Raw genomic sequence first — 19,235 nt, 5'->3', positions numbered from 1 at the left:
TGATCCTCCCCAGCCAAGAAAGGCTCTCTGCTCTCCTCTCACATTGCTGTGGTCAGGTAATTTACAGCTCAAGCCACTGCAGCCTTATCTCCACAGGCAGGATAAAACTACCCAGAGTGGGAAAGCTCCAGGTTCTGCCATCCTCTCTCCATGGAAGGTTGTGTCTCTTTATCTTCACCTTTGATAGTGGTTGTTCTAGAGAGCAAAGGTGTACAATTGTATTTTTAACACATCAGGCAGCACTATCAGCTCCAAACTCTTCTTGGTAAGAATGTAAATCTTCTATTGAGTATTAAAAATACAATATTTTACGATATTAATTTTATAGTTGTTACGTAGGTGCACAAAATCTGAATATAAACATCTTGCTTTCCGGAATAACCGAGCTAAGTCTTTGGGGAGGTTAATAAATTCGCTCACTGAAAAATAGATTTGTTAATTGTCTACCTGATCTGTGCAGAAGTGCCTTAGACCTGAGAGGTGCTGCACAAACAGCAATTATTATTTCTCCTCCACCTGATACAGAACAGCAGACATTAACACCAGAAAGGCCAAAAATGTGGTCTGAAAAACACGCTCCCGAGTCTCAGAGGTAAAATATTTCCTACTTTTCACACGGAACTGGCTGATAGGAGGCTCCACCTAGAGATCACACAGCAGAAATTCCCCCAGAGGGATGGAAGTGTGGGCACTGCTGTCAGGGATCCAGGGGTGCTGTGCCAGCTTGCCCTGCCCTGCAATGTGAGCCTGGGAGCACCTGGGCACACACGGAAAGGGGGGAGCAAGAAAAGGATGAAGAAAGGGCACACTTGGCCAGAGAAAAAAGGTAAAGTCTGAGTCTTGAAGGGTCCCGGCCGGAAAACAGCATGAAGGAGCTTTGGGAAGTTTGGAATGCTGATAGTCTGAGCAAACTCCAACATCTTGGACTTGGCAGAAACTTTTCCCAGCTTTATTCTGTTTGCTTCACTATTGCCATTATTATCATTATTTTGCTGCATGCCTTAATGGCTTCCTCTCAGATTTTCGGGGGAAAAATTGTAACAACGCTACTCCCACCTCCCAAAACCCCAGGATTTCTCCACTTTAACATAACAAGAGAAATCTTATAAAAACTTAAAGAAAAAGCAAAACCTTTGTAAAAACTACATCCACTGCTGCATACAGAAAAAAAAAAAAAAAAAGCCACTGCTTTGAAAGAGAATGGCTTCAAACCAGGGAATTGAAACCTCCACGTTCTTTCCCTGATATAATCTAGCCCTGGTGCTCGACAGGCATTAACTGCTGGCATAATTTACAAACGAAACGAACCATCGGGGTGTCTTTTGTAAAGGCTGACCCGGAGCCAAGCGCCCTGCCCCAAGGAACAATTGCTGATCGGCAGCGAGCGTGTCTTTGCGGGCAGGTGGCATTTCCTCCCTGGCGGAGGGCAGAGCTACCAGCAGCAGCGCACGTAGGACACTGCAGGCTGTCCAACAGCCCTGAAACTTGGTCATTTATAGGGAAAAAATACCCAGAGTCCCAGGAAGTGCCACCCCTCTGAAGGGGCACAGTGCGCAGCCAGGTGGTACAGTGGAATCTGGGGGCCAGGCTGGATTTCAGAGAAGCCTTCTGATCCATCCGTGTAAAGACAGAAAAATCCGTGTTACCTTTTCTTCCCCAGGGGGGTTTTTTATCAGTATCCCTTGAGAGCAGAGGTGACTCAAGTGTCCCGAATGCAGAGTGGTTTAAATTCTTGCAGGATGCGTTCGCTGCGCATCCTGATATGCAAAATTCCCCTCGTTTGAAATGCAAATCCCTAATGACAGTGTCAAAAGCGACACTTTGAAGGGCAGCGTTCAACAACTGCTAGGCCATTACTTGTGCCTTCACAAATGAGCACCAGTTTCTTTTCCTCAGAGGTTGCACCGAAAATCTCAAGTGAAAAATCCAGGCAGAAACAGCTCCCAGGGCAGGATTCAGGTTTCAGTTCTCCAGAGAGCTGCATTCAGTATTTCACTATATCACCTCACCTCAACAGGGCTTTAACAGCTCACTGGCCTGGAGCATCAAATGATTTGAAGGCTGTTCTGCAAAGTTCAGATGACTATTAAGACATTAAATGAAACTTAAAAGATAAAGCTACACATGGCACAGAGAGCTTCACTGCTTTCATTTCAACTTTTAGACTGAAATTCCCTATCCAGTATTTCCCCATCTTTCATTTCTTCCCTCTCACCTCTATTTAAAATGGAATTGTTCAAAAGACAGTAATATTTCTCTTCCACACCTTCAGAGTGTCCATTTTAGTCGCACTCTAATTTCTCCATCCGTTATAATACTTACTATAAAACCTAAAAAAATATTAGCAAAAATAACTACAACAACAAAAAAAAACCCAAAAAACCCCAACCTGGAACAGCCCAGTGACTTAACAACTGGAGTCTCCAGATCAGTTTTTAAGCATGAAATACACTTTAAAAGCAAATTAGTACTAGACTTGATTTTTAAAGCTGGAGTGTGACCCCTAGGTGGTGCTGACATCCTGATATTCCACAAGGTTAAGGAATATTCCATTTATTAAACTGTATCCTAACACATCACCCCTCAGTGACTGCCCCCAGGAACGTGCACTGCAGTCAGCAGTTCCATTTTCTGTATTTTATTTTAACACAGTGAGTTTAAAGCTGTGGTCATACAGGATAATTTGATTTCCTCTCCAGTGAAGGGGCAGAGTGCACAGCCAGGTGGTGGCAGTGGAATCTGGGGCCAGTCTGCATTTCAGGGAAGCGCCCCTGAGAGAGAACCCTTCTGATCCATCCGTGTAAAGACAGAAAAATCCATGTTACAATGTTTTCTTAATCAATATCCCTTGCATAACATGTAAAACTTCCACAAAAGAAACTGAGATTAGCACAAGAAAATCAGCTCAGTCTGCTCAATTTCATTCTTAGGCTACACAACCTGATTAGATTTGAAGAATTAGAGATGCTATGGGTGGATGAAGGAGAATCTGATCCCTTACATGCTGAAAAAGAATGTATTGCTCTGATTAAATACTTGTCATGGTGCAAAGAAACTCAACCAGATGTTATTTTAAGTTACCCAAACTGATTTATTGACAATTTAAATGTGACATATTTACAGCACTGTTTCTAAAATAATTTAACAATTTTCATAGATTTATAAAAGTACTGATAAATAGGAGACCCTGACAGTGACCAACCACAAATATTTCCCTATGCTACTGAACTACAACAGTAGTTCATTTCTTTTTTCATTTTTCTCTTTTCCCCCTCTTTTTGTAAGTCCCATAAATGGAGCTGCTTTACCTCCACCCAATGTGTAAATTTGCCAATACCAAAATACAATAAAATGACCATGCAGTGTGAAAGCTGTACCAGAGCAAGTGATTTCAGATGTTAGACTACAGTAAAAATATTACAATGCAAAGTGTCTTCCACACAGAATGTACTTGTGAAAAAATAAGCTTTTAAAGAGCTAATGGTTTCTTTTTATAGAAATTAAAACCTACAATACTAGTACAGACATTTACAGTAATTTCCAATTCTGTGCTAGTTTTCACATATATCTAAAGTCAAACAAAACCAGTAATTTACAGACACCACTGCCTTAAGACAGTGGTTAGTTAGCTTATGGATAAAAAAAAAAATAAACCAAAACCAAAAGAAGGTGCTGATATAATTTAAGGTTTTGAATTTCATTATATTCCATTCTTATATAACACCAATTATTCTGTCCTGGGATCAATAAATTGCTGTAGTAAAGCCATCCAAATCTCTCAAGCAGGAAGTCAGTTTGGAAGTTGGAGAGAAGATGGACTTGCCTGATATGTATCTTAGGTTCCAGCAGACAAAGGAAGTCTCACAAAGCTGGACAACTGGATCACAGTAAGCAGCAGCATGAGATATTTGTGGGGTTGGGATTAAAGCAAATGGTTTTTTTCCAAAAATGATGAAAAGTACACACCACCTAATCCAGTACTTGAAATGTAAAGGTTCTCCTCGCTGGCATCACCGATGCCCCATAACACAATGTACACAAACAACAAATACTCACTTTTTCAAGAACACATATTGCACAGCAGTGGGTGCAACACCAGAACACTGGTACCCCTGGCATAAATCTTGATTTAAAGAGCTGTTTCAAGCTATGCTATCCAGAGCAACTCCAAGCCAACACTCAAACCCAGTAAGAATGGTCTGTGTACATCACTAACCCAAAAGTGTTTCAACAATGTGAGAGAAAACACAGGCACTTCAGATTCTTAGTGCACCAAAAGTTATAGGCCACGACTGCAGGACTAGGAACAGTTCAGTACCAATAACAACACAACTAAAGGAGCTCTTCCACTGATCAATACAGAAACAAGAACTGCTCACAAAGCACTGGGAAGGAAATCAGTCTCAAAACAGTAACCAAACGATACATTTAAACATTTAAGAAAACATAATTGCTGCAAAGCCTAATGTAACACAACATAAACCCTACTTAGTTAAAAAGATCTAAAGTGTCCAAATTCCAAAGTCCAAATTCTCTTCTCCCCCCCTCCAAAACACCAATACATGCAGTCCGTGGAAATCCAAATGTGCAAAAAGTTATAACCCACCTTTAGGAGTGCATCAAAAATAGGCTGACTATTCAAAATATTATTTTAGTGGAAATTTTACAGCACCATAACTAGAATTCCAAGGGAGTTCAGAATTCTTGTTCTGATAACAAATCAGTTGACACTGTTGATCTTAAAGAACAGAAGAAACATTTTGTGCATTTCCTGGTATCTGGAAGTCACAGAGAGAAAAAATTCTCATATATGCCTAAAATCTTACTGTAGTTTAAGATGAAATTAAATAATCACATTTGTTGGCAACAAGTTCTCCAAAACAGAGCATTAGTTGCAAATTTAGTAAACCTGCTAGATTAGGAATTAGAAGTTGCTGGTACCTTGCTTACTTGCAGAAGTACTTTTTTTGTTTGTTTAATGCATTTTGGGTTGGTTTTTTTTTCCTAAACTGTGCAGTTTGGCCCCTCCCTAGTAAGTGATTTACTATCAGGCTTTGAGAAAATGCCTAAGGTCCATCTCTGACCCTCAGCTGAAAGGCAACACACAAACACATTATATATACCCATGTGTGCACAGGAACACACACACACATATATATAACAGCAGTGCTCCGGTTTGTATTTTTTTGTGGTTTTTTTTTTTTGTTCTCATTCCTGGAATTTTCTTTGGTTCAAAGTCCGAGCAAGGAAATTAAAGGACCGAACAAATGGATCATTCTCCAAACACTTCCATCCCTACACATCACTGACTGGAAGGCTTGCATCATCCAGATCCACAAGGCCAGGATCCTGTTCCTGAGTGCCATTTTTGCTCCGGGGTTCCCAGGGACCCCGGTCAGTCACTTTGGAAGTTGATTCTCTTGGAGTGACAGCCTGGATCTTGTAGCTCCTTGGCTTGGCCTTGGTAAAAGACTCGTGAAATCCTCGTTTCTCCAAGGCAGGGGGTTTGGGGTGAGAGGCTGGGGCCAGAGGGCTGCCGTGAGGGGCTGTGGAATGTGAGCTGGCTGCACGGACAGCATGGCCGGGCTCGGCAGAAGGTTCGGGATGCTCCTGGAAAAAGAAGGGAATTGTCAGATGAAGTGGCTGATGGCACGTTGGAAAGATGCAGTTTCAGATTTCACACTCATGAGAAAAAAAAAAAAATGAATACAAATATCGAGACAGAAAATACACAAAGCGAAGCATCAGCCACGGCAGCAGGAGGCAGGTGCTTTGTGAGGCTCTGCTTTACTGAGTGTGAGCTCACAGCAACATCAGCTGCTGCATTCAATGAAATGAAATTCTTAAATCAAGCACAGCAGCTCTGTAGACTTTAGTCCAGCAATTTAGGCTCCTCATTTTACTAAGATGTTAAATAACCTCTTGGAGATGCACACTTTAAAGGCCATTGAAAGTCACATCTTTCCAAAGGAAAAACATATTCGGACCTATTCATATCATCAAGCACTCATATCCTGGATCCTGAAGCAATGCACATTTTACTGTTCCCTGTTCTTGGAGCACTAAGTCTTCCCAATTTCTCACAAGGACCAAACAAAAATTTTAAGCTATCAAGGCTATATAAAAATTTCCAAAGTTAATGACCTAGAAAGAAACTGATACTTAAGCTACTCCCTCCATGCAAGTTATTGTTTTGTGTTTATTATCATTATTCTGCTGACCTTTACATAACTATTAAAATATCTTCCACCATTTACTTACTGACAAAAACAAGTCTCCAGACTACCCAGGAATGATTTAGTTGTCTGAAGAGCAGGCATGGAATGCCATTTGGATGTCCTGGGATAGCCTGACCTCCTGAACAGGAACAAGAAGTTCCTTGGGCTCTGCACTGCATCCATGAGTTCTGTCAGGATGTCTCAAATCCCTGAGCAGTGCTGGGTTTGAAATGCTCTGATCCAAATGCTGTGTAATGTTGCAGTGAACTGTGTGTGCATTAGGAACTGCAGCTGCTGCCAGTTCTGCCATCACCAGTGTTAGTCCAGGAACTAAAGGAATCTGCCAGCCCATGTGCACACACAAATCAAGGCATTTCTCAAGCACATTTGTTAGCAAAAAAAAAATAAACCCCAAACCCATCACAGATGTGTGTCCAAGATGCAAATATAAATCCTAAATTAAATACTTATTTTTTTCCACTGTAGATTCTTAAGTTTCTTTTAGAATGTTATGACATTCTCATGACATATGAATTAATAAATTTAGTGAAAATGGATTTTGCCAAGTACTACCATATTTCTTTTTATAAATGAGCTTAATGTTATTGGATGAACCTGTGCAACTTTTTTTTTGGACTTGAGTTTGGTGTTCAATTTCACTAAAGTATTTCACATCATTTACATTGCCTTATTTCATACCTGACTTGATATTCCACTTAAGGAAAAAAGTTTGCTTTAGGAGAACTTATGAGTCACTGGTTTATCTACTGTTCTTACTATCAATAATTTTACTTCACCAAATAGGACAAAAGGGATATTAAGACAAGATCTCTGAATTTTTCCTAAGCTGCCCTGAAGGATGCTCAGATTTTACTACCCACACTGGCTGCAATTTCACACTTAAGAGACTGTGCTGCTGCACTACTCCTAAGGTGCCCTGCTTTGAACAGGGTATTGATAATACATTATTATATAATGCTTCTATGTTTGAACTAATCATTTCATGCAGAGATCTCATAAGCCATGCAGATCAGGCTACTTTAGACCCTTCTAAACCCTAGAGTTACAACGTGCATGTCCTGTGTGCACTCATCTGTATTAGTTTGTGGGCAGCTTCCATTTAATCTCCCTTTGGCCCAGTTTCAAAACAAATGTAAAGTAAAGTGGAAATATGAACTCTCATGCAAATTAGCTTTAGTGCTTTCCTATTAAAGTGACATCACTCATGGTTAAATATTTACTGTGCTTTGACGAATAAGCAGCGGTTTTGGTGTTTTTCATTTCCAATCATTTCAAAAGCAAGAAAAAACAGTGCAAACCTGTGAGTGAACGATATTATTGATGAGTTAGTTTTCAGTAATGGTAATGACAACAGGTAGCATTATTTTTTAGTTTGTTTTATAGTGCAAATTAGTGTCTAGTCCTAGCCCTCTGTTAAGAAGGCGAGTTTCCATGAGAGCCCACATACGTGCTGCATTCACCAGTTCTTGATGTATACCTCTGTATACAAGGATTTGACAGCCTTCTGGCCTGCCGCATCTGGAACACAGTGCAAAGCTAAGATTAGAGTCACCTGGACTTGGGAGAGAGGACAACACAGGGAACAAGAAGTGATGCTGACAGTCAGAGCTACATTGCTCAGTTAGCCCCACAAGGAAAAAAAAAAAAACACAGGAAAAAAAGCATACAGAAAGAAAAGTTACCTGCGTGTTTTCATTGCCCCCACAAAGAGAAAATTTATATCAGGGAGTTTTAAATAAAAGCATGAAGCAGCTATGAAAAAGTGGTTGAGAGCTTAGGCTGAGTTACCAGAAACATGGTATCAATGCAAATTTGTAATCAAAAGCCAGGTTTGAATTATTACATTTCAGATTATGGGGGTAATGATATATCCAGTTTATTACAAAACATCCCAGAGATAGAAAATGAAAAACACAGCATGCAATACCTGAACTGTGAAGTATTCCTGGTGCTACAGCTGGGCATACTTGGAGACACTGTGACACCAGAGTAACTACCACTACTTTCCACAAATTAATAACCTTTGTGCTAAACAACTAATACAGTTGAAATGCTAGTAGGTATGAAATGCTGGCATCCACGTGGCTTCAGAAATATTAACATTTGTCACAGTGCCCCACTTCAGTACTGCAAGATGCTGTTCTCACTGCACTTTCAACAGCAAGAACTAATTAGTGTGAGCCTAGATCTCTTAGTTTAAATTTATATAAAATAAACTATCAGCAACAGAGAATGACAATTTAGCAGTGAGAGTTGCTACAAAGAAATTCGGATATTGTCACTTGATTGCAAAACACAGCAATTAGCAGAAACACCTCACAGGAATTAGAAAGTTTTAATTTAACTCCCAAAGTAGTAATAGTGACAGATCATACTAGACTTCTCCAGGTTAGCACTACATTATCTACGTGTTCAAGACAAACAAGGCACAGAAAGTCACAGGTAGGACTAGAAGAAGTGCTCAATTAAAACCACAAAGTGTTTGATGTTTGACAGTTCATGCAAAGAGGCCACGTTACTACAGGACAGGAGAGAGGGAAGGCAGAAGGAAGAGGCAGGACTGAGTGGCACAAGTGAACAGGAGCTAGTGGCAGCCCCTCTGAGGCGCAGGGTGACGTACGGAAGCCGCCGATCTGCCCGGTCCCCGCTGCGCCACGATGGCCCCAGAAATGGCCTTGATCCAGCTGTGCATGTCCTCGGGGCTGTCTGCCTGCAGCCAACAACAACACCATGGTCAACAGCAGCCTCAGCCTGCCCACTGCCCCACCAGCTGCAGCACAAGCTAACCCTGCTGCTCAGTGTGCTGCTGAAACACAGGGGGACCTCATTTCTCACAGGCAGACTGTCACAGACATCTTTTATGAAAAATCTTTTCCTTAGGATTTTTTCTCCTGAGAAGCTGAGAGGCCTCAGGAACAAAATGTAAACAATGATTATCTGCTGCTGTGGAATGCAACAGGTGGATCTCTGATTGGCCCATGTTGGTTGTTTCTAATTAATGGCCAATCACAGTCCAGCTATCTTGGACTCTCTGTCCGAGCCACAAGCCTTTGTTATCATTCTTTCTTTTTCTATTCTTAGCTATCCTTCTGATGAAATCCTTTCTTCTATTCTTTTAGTATAGTTTTAATATAATATATATCATAAATAATAAATCAAGCCTTCTGAAACACGGAATCAGATCCTCGTCTCTTCCCTCATCCACGGACCCCTGTGAACATGGTCACAGCAGACTTTATTTCTTAACCCAGACATTTCTTACTCTGAAGTTATAAAATGTATACCACTATATAAAGCAGTAAATAAAATATCCTGAAGATCACATTCCCCCTAAAAATCATGCCATGGTCAAAGTGAAGAAGTGCTGCTATTTCACTTTTTAAGTGTATTTAACTCTGGCAGTCTCTTGGGTTTGCCGAAGTTTAAAAAAAGAAATTACCTGCACATAAAAGGTTCGAGAAGTTGTTACAATTTCAAAGAGATTGTCTCTCATCATTATATCACTGCAAATGAAATACAAAAATACTTCAAAAGCAAGTACAACTTTCCCACTGTATTTTAACAAGACTGTAGAACTGGCAGAGAATCAGAGCATTTGCTGCCTGACTTTTGCATTTATCACTCTACTGTTTTTTTTACTATTTTTTTACTAATTTTAGCCCTAGGACTCTTTAGTTTACCAGTGGCACAAGTACTTTTAATTGGAACATTTAAAATCATATAACATTCAGTCTAAAATATATTTTAATCATACATTTTTAATTGGAACATTCTAAATCCGATGTTAAGTTAAAAAAATATTTATCATTCTAGTCAAATTTCTGTAAGTAGTCTGCTAAAGAAGAAACAGAAAAATCAGTATCTTTTAAGTGCTACAAAAGCAATTATTCTTTAGTGTATTGCCATTTGGTAGGAGGGAAACAGCAGGGTGAAGAGTGTTCTCAGCCAGATTCATTCATTTAACATGTGTTAATGTCCTCTAAAGGTTTAGAGATTATGTAAGCAGAGTAGAGACTCCTGAAATTGCTGCCTCAGACCAGACAGCACCCACACATCTCTAACTCTTGGTTCCATGATATTCCCTTGTTCTGCCCTTTTGCAAATTTGCAAGTTTGAAACACACATTCATACAGAACCCTCAAAACCCATTTAATGCACAAAACAATGTGCTGTCCCATAAAGAAGGAACATCCCACATGCACACATTGAAGTTATTGAACAGTTCTCCAAAGGGCAGCCTGGCCATGACCAAGCAGGCAATTCCATCCCATGTAATGACATCAGTGCTTCCCTCCTCACCTCTGTTTGCATTCCTGAACTTTATGGACCTCCTTAAGTGGTATAACCCTGAGAGGTTCCTTTTCCTGTAAAAAGAAACATGTTTTAGTACAGCATATTTAATAACTAGAACAGAAAGCCAGAGGCCAGGACAGCAGCAGTCTTACATAAATGAGACTTTCAAGGCAGTCAGTATGAAAAAAGTGGTGTCAACCAAAATTTCACTTGCTTTTGTAAGTATTAAACCAACCATGGCACTTGCAATGAAGAGGAGGGCAAATCAAGTAGCAAAACCTCCCAAAACATTAATTCCATACTATAATGAAGAGAACCATGCTGTCCTCTTCCCCTAAACAGAGCAGACAACTGACCCTGGCCTCAAGCAGCTCATTTCATTAAAATTTTGATTACATTAATCTGCTATGAAATGCTACCATAGAAGATGCTGTGTTAATTGGACTGCATGACATGGCTTTAAGTGAGATTAACAGTACCCTCTACTTAATACAATTTAAAGTACTACAAAGAAACCAGTCATCAACACCTGCAAAAGAGCAAGTACTCTCAAAGAAATTCTGTTACCATAAAAAAAATAAGTGTTAAAGTTTCACACAACAGGAAAAAAGTGAGAACATTCAAACAGAAACACTTTCACTTGTCCCATGACAACATAATATCACACACACTATTATTTTCTAGTGGCTGTTGCAGTAAACTACAAGCAACAACTTATTTTACCTCCTACTGTGATTTCTTTAAGCCAAGTTACAATGGATTGCTTCACTTGGCTACAACTTCCAGATAAAACAAAGGCTTTCAGCTCTGCAATGACTTCCTCTACCATTTCTGTAACAGATACTTAGCAGATTTATGCTGAGCAAGCAGCAAATGTCACTCAAATGTAACCATGCTGCAAGAGCAGTTTCCATTAACCATTTTGCTCTTTAGCAGATCAAATGTAGAAAGTTTAAAACCCAATGTTTTCAGTTATTGTGCTCCTTGTATCTCTGCTGTTCTTAATTCGATCATCCATTAAAATGCATTTTCAAAGTAATACATCAACTGTGAAGATCATCTCTGGAGTACAGACACCTCTTGGGGGGAAAAGCCCAGCTCAGAAATTATCATTTTCTGGGTCTCCTATTGCCTGTATTGCACTGTGCTCCTGTGGACTGGCACAGGCTCAAGGAACACAATGAAACACGGGAAGTGAGAGTATTTCTACCATCCTTCTATTCCACTCTCCCACAGTACAATTCTTCACTGGGTTAGAACTTGTTTGTGAGCAATCTGAGCTCAGATTTGTTTTTAAATAAAAATAGAGGGTTTCTTATAGCAGTGAGTCAGAATTGTTCTGCTGACAGCTTAACAAAGATAATGATGCAAGATCAAACCCCTGCTACTGCTGCAGATGCCCTCATTAGAAATGAAATCAAAGTTAACTTCAAAAACAGCCTGAAATTTGGGTTCTTGACATTTTACATCTTATGTTTGGCCTGTAAACTCAATTCTCCTTAATTTATAATACTCTACAACTCAGGTTTCATTCCTTAGGTACAGATTTTCTTACATTTAGTCAGTTTTCCCAAAAAAGGAATCCCACATTTACATGTCTTCAGAAGCAGCCATTTAATTTTTAAATAAAACCTGAAGGCATGTAACATCTGGTCAAAATCAGCCAAAAACTTAAGAGTGACAGAGGAAGAAGAAAGGTCATGAAGCTAAAAAACTCTGCAAATGTTGCTGTTGAACAGAAAATCAAGAGGTTTTTGTCCATCTTGGCTGCCCTGGTGAAACAAATGTGTGGGAGAAGATCCCATCATCTGAGCATAATTCTGACTTTAAATGAAGAACTGCAAGATTAGTTTTGTCTTTCTCACAGTGATCAGCTATTACAACAACACAATTAATTTTATAAGAGTGTAAAATGACAAAGTACTAATACAAGAATCAGGGTGACTGAAGAGTAGATTTCATTGTTCTTCAGTGCCCTACAGGCAGGTTCCCAAACAGATTGAACAGTTGTCCCATTAATTTTTTTGTTCTTTCCAGTCATGAAAAGTTATTACAGTACAGGCTCAAGAGCTGCAGGAGCAGCAGAGCACATTACTCAAACACAAGCAGATTCCTTGTAACTGTCACTGGGAAATAACACAGAACTGGAAACTTACCAGTTCAGACTTGAAATATCCTATTGTGTTTTCATCTAATTGAAAGTATCTTCTCTTCCAGTTCTTCATCTGTTAAGGGAAAATAATAAATATTTGTTTGTTTTACATATAAAATAAGACAGACTTAATGTATTATGAATATATTGAATTGTATTTACCATTCTAGCTTTTATCTATAGTACAATATTGTGCAATTCCTAACTATTCATTTGGAATAATGTTTTCATTATAGTTTATTATAATAACAAATTTTGCATCTTTAGCGTCCCCAAGATAATTATGGATTACTTTGCCCAATTAATAATTTTTTTGGAAAAAATTTTAAAAAATTAAAAATTCTTAAAGTTACTATTTTCTACGATTTATTCAAACTGTAGAAACTCAGCAGCAGAACTATTCTATGGGAAAAACTGGAAGACAATACATCACAGGTTTCTAGTTTATTTTTAACTAAAAAAGGGATGTCATAAAAGGAAGCTTCATAATCCAAGATAAAAAGAGTCTGAGAACTCAAAGATGTGTATCTTGCTTAATCTGAACTATCTGTTCCTTCTTCTAGCAAGGCATCTCATGAACAGCTCCACTTGTGTTAATAAGTCTGATAAGATGCACAATTCTTCCTCTGAACTGCAAAATCAGCTTTTTCTAAACATTTGACTGATTTAAAAAGCAGGCACTGGACTTCTGTCCCAATTTAGATGTTTTTAGTAAGCAAAATAAGGATCTCTACAGAATGTAGAACAGGAGAATTCCCAGCTGCATGCACCAACCATTACATGGAAGTCTGGGAACACACTTTGCCTCTCTAAAATATCCTCAACAACACAACACTAAAGAAAGTCATGAAAGGAAGTAGCACAGATAAAAATTAAGTGCTACTAGAGGATAAATTTTATCTTTAATTAATCCTTATTACTGTCAGTAGTAAAAAAAATCCCTGTCAATTGCCTTTTGTTTTTAATAATACTTACCACTGCTCCTTGTTTGACACAGTAGCCAGCTTTGATAATGGCATTATCTGGGGGATGCTTAGCAGCAAAATAAGGAAGGTGACTTTGTGACCTCTTCAAATAATTCCTGTCAGCCCCTTCACTGCCCTCACTGACTTCTTCTTTCTAGAAAAAACACAGGAAAGGTCAGAATACTCTCAAGTTTTTTTATTTTTCTAAAGGTCAAGGAATAGCTGTAGTAGTTACAATAGGAAATAACTTTGTCATGCCATGCTCACAAATCTCATTTCCAATTTGAAAGAACAAAATATTCCAACTGATTTCCAGAGACAACTGAGATTCCCCAAGGGCTGAGTCCTTGCAAGCTGCTCTTAGAAACTAAACCAAGAATGTGCTGAGCACTTTCAAATAATATTGACAAACACTCAGTTAAAAAATGGTACAGATTCAAACTCATGCATGTATTTAGTGCAAACTTGTAACATGGGCAAAACACTAGAGGTGGCTACAGCTAACAAAAAGTTATTTCTAGAACTACAAGACACAGAATTCAGCACCTTTTTTAATGCATTTTGGGAGCATACATATCATTTACATGATATTCATCTAATCTGTAACTATTTTCATCTCAGGAAACTTTCAGCAAGAGATTCAGTTCTATCTTTAGCACTGCACAGATTCTACTTCCATAAGCTTATCCAGCCTCTCAAACTTTTTTCTCACTTTTCCTTACAACTTCTTCCTCTTTTTTTCTCTTAAAGGGGCAGAACTTCATCACTCTTAACACCAACAATTAATTTCACACAGACAAAGTATTATTAATATACTAACAGGTATGTGTGAGCAAAAAAAAAAATCAGTACTCAAGCAAATCTTTAAAATCTTATATAAAGGGAATAAAATCCTCAGACCCTCCACTCAGTATGAATAAAAGGTGCATATAAAAGTACAGCTTTGTGTGTCAAATATCAACCCACTTGTTTGGAGGGTGTTACCTGGGTGGGTGTAATGATGGGAACACCACCAACAATTTCTGTCCTGTAAGAGATTTGCTTCTTTCCACCTGGGCTTTCAGCTTGACGATTTGCATTATCCATTTGGCAGAGAGGATCAGACTGCTTTGGTACCTGCAGTTGGAATGTGAAAATTGACATCAGTTTCATGAAGAAAAACCAAAAGCCCTGAGCATTACTCAAGAATTTTGAGGCATTTTCAGCAGGATTTAACAAATGGTCACTAACTGTAAAAGGCTAAAAATGGCTTATACAAAAATTTGTTGTAATGACTGTGCTTTAGTGCTCCAGAGGAAAGTGGTGCCAACAAAGACATTTCAGCATGAAATCAGTTGCAAGCTTTGAAGATTAAGTGCATCACTGAATCTTCATGAAGCACTGAGAACTGGTTCTTTATTTTTCAGCTGCTTTCAGTTTTAGTAAGAAAGTGGAGATGTCCCAGTGCCTGCAGAGCCAGCACAGCAAGGCCATAAACACTGGGACTTTGGTCACACAGGGTGTCTGACCAGTGTGACATTTGTCCTCACATGTACTTGGCATGAAGATTGTGTTACTGCCCCCATTAATCATACATGTATTGCTAAATTCTGGCCAAAGTGACCCTGCCTACCTAACTATCAGTGGCTATTAGATAATTCTCTCAAATGTGCAACTAAGGGCATCAAAATTCCACATGAATTTGATTTCCCTCTAAGTGTTTTGATCTAAAAAGTTTACTCAGTCTCCTGAGTAAACTTGTTTAACCTAAGAAATGCAGTGACTACAAGACCTTTTTCATTTCTAATCTCCTTCACCTCTAATATTAACATAGCACATCTGAAGTGACTTCAACAAGAAGAGATCAAGTCTCACACCCAAATACCTCACCCAGCAACCTCCTGGGTATTTACAGAGGACATCCAAACTCCTTCAGAAAGAAGGACACACAAATTGTCCATCCAAGACTGTGACACATTCAGAACTTGGAACTGAACTGATCTAGACAAGAAAGCAAAGCTATTTTATAGTCTGTGATTCAAGTTCCTGTGCCCAGGAGTGCTCATTTTACAAAATGCAGCCTGCAGGGAAGTACAGACAGTGCTGAGAGCAGATGTCAGCCTAGGACAGTGTCCTGCTGGCCACCCCTCTGCCAGGGACTCCATCCCCAGCCAAGTCCAGCACTGAAGGATAAGTGAGCCTCAGCCTTTGCAAAGCAGGGTTTGTAGCTACAGCTTTGTGGGCAAGTGCTTCAGCTGTCACAGACTCCCACTGAAAATGCTGCAGACCAAGCCCACAGCCACCTCCTCACACAAAGGCATTTTCAACCAGCACTCAACAACGGGTACACAGTGTGCTAGGCTGCAGAGGTTCACAGTCATTCTGACATTATCAGCACTCAAGAGGACTAAAACATGCAATGAGTCTTGGAGGATTACAATCTGCAGCAAGTAATGCTCATATTAAAATAATTGAGTGATCTTAATTATTTGATTCAATAATAGGCTGTACTTAATACTGTACTCGAGCTGTTCAAAGGCTTGTTCCTTCAAAGACAAAATACTAATGATTTCACCAGCCATCTCAAATGCAAGCTAAACAGATGATAAACAGCAATCACTCTAAATTGATGCAATCATTTATTCATTTATTCACTTAATTTCTTCAACTGGGAACAGCTCGGGCCTGGTTGTGGTGCATCCTCTTTATGAAAAACCCAAGTGAGAAGGCTTTGTGCTTCTGGTTTTTTAAAATTTATTATTAGCAGTAGCATTTTTATAACTGCAAAGAATGGGCTGTATTAAAACAGTGCAAAGAACTCATGTAAACATCCTCAGATAACCCAAAAATGAGAAAGTGACTGACAGCAAACACAAAAGCGTGCACCCATGCTCAGAACCCTTCTTTGTCGGGGTGTGCTCTCAGAAGTGCTCACTGTCATCACTTCCCCAAAACTGGAGAAAATAAAACCATAACTTCTGCCTCCTGAAAAGACTGAGATAACACGTGGGGGTTTCTATCATGAGATAACAACTTGTCCTGGTACAACCCAGAAAAGAAATTTAACATTTACCAGAAGAACCATCAATGCTTCTTTGCATGGATGTTACTCAAAATAATGAGAGAGCCTTTGGAGCTTGATCAATATTTTCGTGATAGTTTAAGAAATACCAAATTTTGACAGCAGGTAAAAGTATGTGTATCTTTTCATTGCTTGTTAGTATCCCCTGGATATTTCAAATAATATTAAGTATGCAAAGTTAATTTTAAATTATTAGAAAAAAAATCCTAACCTGTAATTAAAAACAGAATCTTTTGTCCAATTTCCAAAAAGAAAGTTAAACTCAAATTTAGGGGGAGTTCTCTACAGTTTCTCCAAGTACTGCAAAGTCAAGCCAAGACTTGTTTGTGGTGATAGAAACTGGAGGCAAAGGTTACATTTAAGCACCTTGAGACAGTCACCATTTGAAAGCACTGCTAAAGATCAACTCAACCACTTACTGTGATTTTGGTAGCTTTGTTCAGAACATTTACCCATTCAACTAGGTCCTGCTGATCATTGGCTTGTAGAAAGTATTTTCTCATCCCTGCATTCATAACTGTTAAAAATCATTATGAAAAGTTAACAACACCGAAATTTAAGAGCAAACTTAATATCATTTTGAAAATATTTGAATTCAGATGAAAATTCCATTTAAAGAATTTAAGTGGTCTGCTGTGTTTTGTTTTAGAAAGTCATCTTAAGGCACATAAATCCACTTGATTGTTTTATTCTAAAAAATAGTAATTTAAGCTCTCCACTTAAATGGCATGATACCAACTTTGAAAATTGATTTTTTCTGACATAGAAATGAAGTCTTGAATTTTATCAAAATATTCTACAGTTCCATTTCCTCTTTCTCAATTTCCCCATGCAACAAGTCTTATACCTGGGGACTTCTACAATTCCTCCTTTTAATCCTCTGCCCAGAATCTGTTATCCTTTGTGACATTACAAACATGACTGTGGTCACTGATTTACTTTTTAAATTTTTTTTTTTTAATTTCTGGGAAAATCAGTATTAATTACTAAGTATACGATGCACAGGACCAAACAACTTTAGGACAGCTACAACACAAATATTATTTTACTTTAGTGACTTGGCAGAGAAACATATTTTAATGAGTTTATATCTGTACCTCACAGCCCCTGGCATCCTTTATCCAAAAAGGACAAACACATTTCAGTGTAACAGCAAAAAAAACCAAAATCATGGCTAATTCTTGAAATAGGTTTTACAGTGATTAAAACCATCTGAATATAAAGACAGTAAATTTGTATTTTTCCTCTACCAAGTATGAAAACTCTTTAATAAATTAGAGATATTTAAGCCAGCATCTTGGATCACTAAGGTGTTTTAGAGCTGGCTCACTCACAGGAGAAACTTGACAAGTGCTGAGGACAAAGCCCTGCACAGCTGTGCAGAGGAATCTGTAATCTGTAGATGGCACTGAACTGACACACCAGGTACTTGCCTAAAACCAGGAGGAGCTTTAGGATTATCTAAAACTTCAGTAAATTTTAAACAAATTTAAACCTAGAAGGCACCCCAAGAATTTTTTTTTTGTGCAGCAACAGAAGCTGAAATTTGACTTAAGAGCATTGGCTGACAGTATTTTTAGATCAGTTAAATCAACTCTTTCATCAGTAAAACAGATTTCAATAGTTAAATTTCTTGTCTTCCCAGCTGACAGGCAGACCACATTTCTGAAAACAACTGTCATTACTTATTAATGCCTCAAAAATTTCAGACATCTGAAAAAACACCTCTCACCTACTCCTCATTAAGCTGCAATATGAAAAAACACAAAAACACCTTATGAGGAAGCCAACATTTCCATCATACTAAAGAAGAAAGTGAATACAAGGTATTTTTTAAACACTCCCAGCTGTAGCTGGTAGCAGAACTGCAGAACATTATCCCTGTTCCAAATGTCTGAAGAAGGCACCTGATGCACACAGCACAAGTCAAACTCACCAAAACAGAACTCTGCCTTTGGCCTCAGCTTCGTTGCATCGCTAACCTAGAAGGGAAATTAAAATTATAAATGTCACAAAATGCACATCAGATATCACAAGTTTTATTCTGTTTCAAGGGGGTAAATTCAATGATTAGCAGCACAGCAAGGTGGTTCAGGCATAATGATAAAGAGAACTAAAAGAAAAATGAAAGACAAAAAAGGAAGATGGGAAGATGCAGTATTGACAACAAAAAGTGCAAAGGAAGAACAAGAAATGAGCAGAAAGACAAGAAAAGGTCAAGTATTTTTCTCCATTTATTTGTTAATGCAGTATCTGCTACAAATTTAACCATGGAAACTTCTTAGTTCACAGTTCCCTTTCAGACATATTTAGAACTAACTGTACACACAGTGTAAAGGACTAAATATATTTAAGAAATTTTTCTGTCCTGTCTATTCCAAGTAATTATTACTTGCAAGGTATCACACCCAAAGACATCTTCCCCTTCATAAATGACCTTTTTTCCAAGACTAATGGGAAATTGAATACTCATAAAGAACTGAAATGTCAATTTTATGAGCACAAAGAGCTGCTGTTTGAAATCA

The 19,235-nt window shown here is 38.5% G+C and overlaps 1 protein-coding gene across 6 annotated transcripts in view; it reads right to left on the bottom strand.

Annotated features, from left to right (window-relative positions):
* Positions 1–3,067: 3,067 nt before the first annotated feature.
* The window catches only part of PLEKHA1 (pleckstrin homology domain containing A1), a 31,549-nt gene continuing 15,381 nt past the window's right edge, over positions 3,068–19,235 (bottom strand). For 2 of the 6 annotated variants that reach the window (XM_071446357.1, XM_071446358.1), the window contains exons 4-12: positions 18,647–18,692; positions 17,130–17,227; positions 14,634–14,765; positions 13,660–13,803; positions 12,689–12,757; positions 10,539–10,603; positions 9,679–9,742; positions 8,860–8,949; positions 3,068–5,610 (exon numbers count right to left, since the gene is read on the bottom strand). In XM_071446357.1, the coding sequence (XP_071302458.1) occupies positions 5,296–5,610; positions 8,860–8,949; positions 9,679–9,742; positions 10,539–10,603; positions 12,689–12,757; positions 13,660–13,803; positions 14,634–14,765; positions 17,130–17,227; positions 18,647–18,692 (1,023 nt within the window). In that variant the 3' untranslated portion in view covers positions 3,068–5,295. Of the gene's footprint in view, positions 5,611–7,459; positions 7,792–8,859; positions 8,950–9,678; positions 9,743–10,538; positions 10,604–12,688; positions 12,758–13,659; positions 13,804–14,633; positions 14,766–17,129; positions 17,228–18,646; positions 18,693–19,235 lie in introns of all 6 variants that reach the window. The other 4 variants (XM_071446361.1, XM_071446359.1, XM_071446360.1 and 1 more) reach the window with 4 other exon arrangements.

This window comes from Agelaius tricolor, unplaced genomic scaffold (genome assembly GCF_023055355.1).
Source record: "Agelaius tricolor isolate 1412-34295 unplaced genomic scaffold, bAgeTri1.0.p SCAF_22, whole genome shotgun sequence".
In the NCBI taxonomy this organism is placed as follows: Eukaryota; Metazoa; Chordata; class Aves; order Passeriformes; family Icteridae; genus Agelaius; species Agelaius tricolor.
This window is presented reverse-complemented; position numbering and strand designations above follow the sequence as displayed.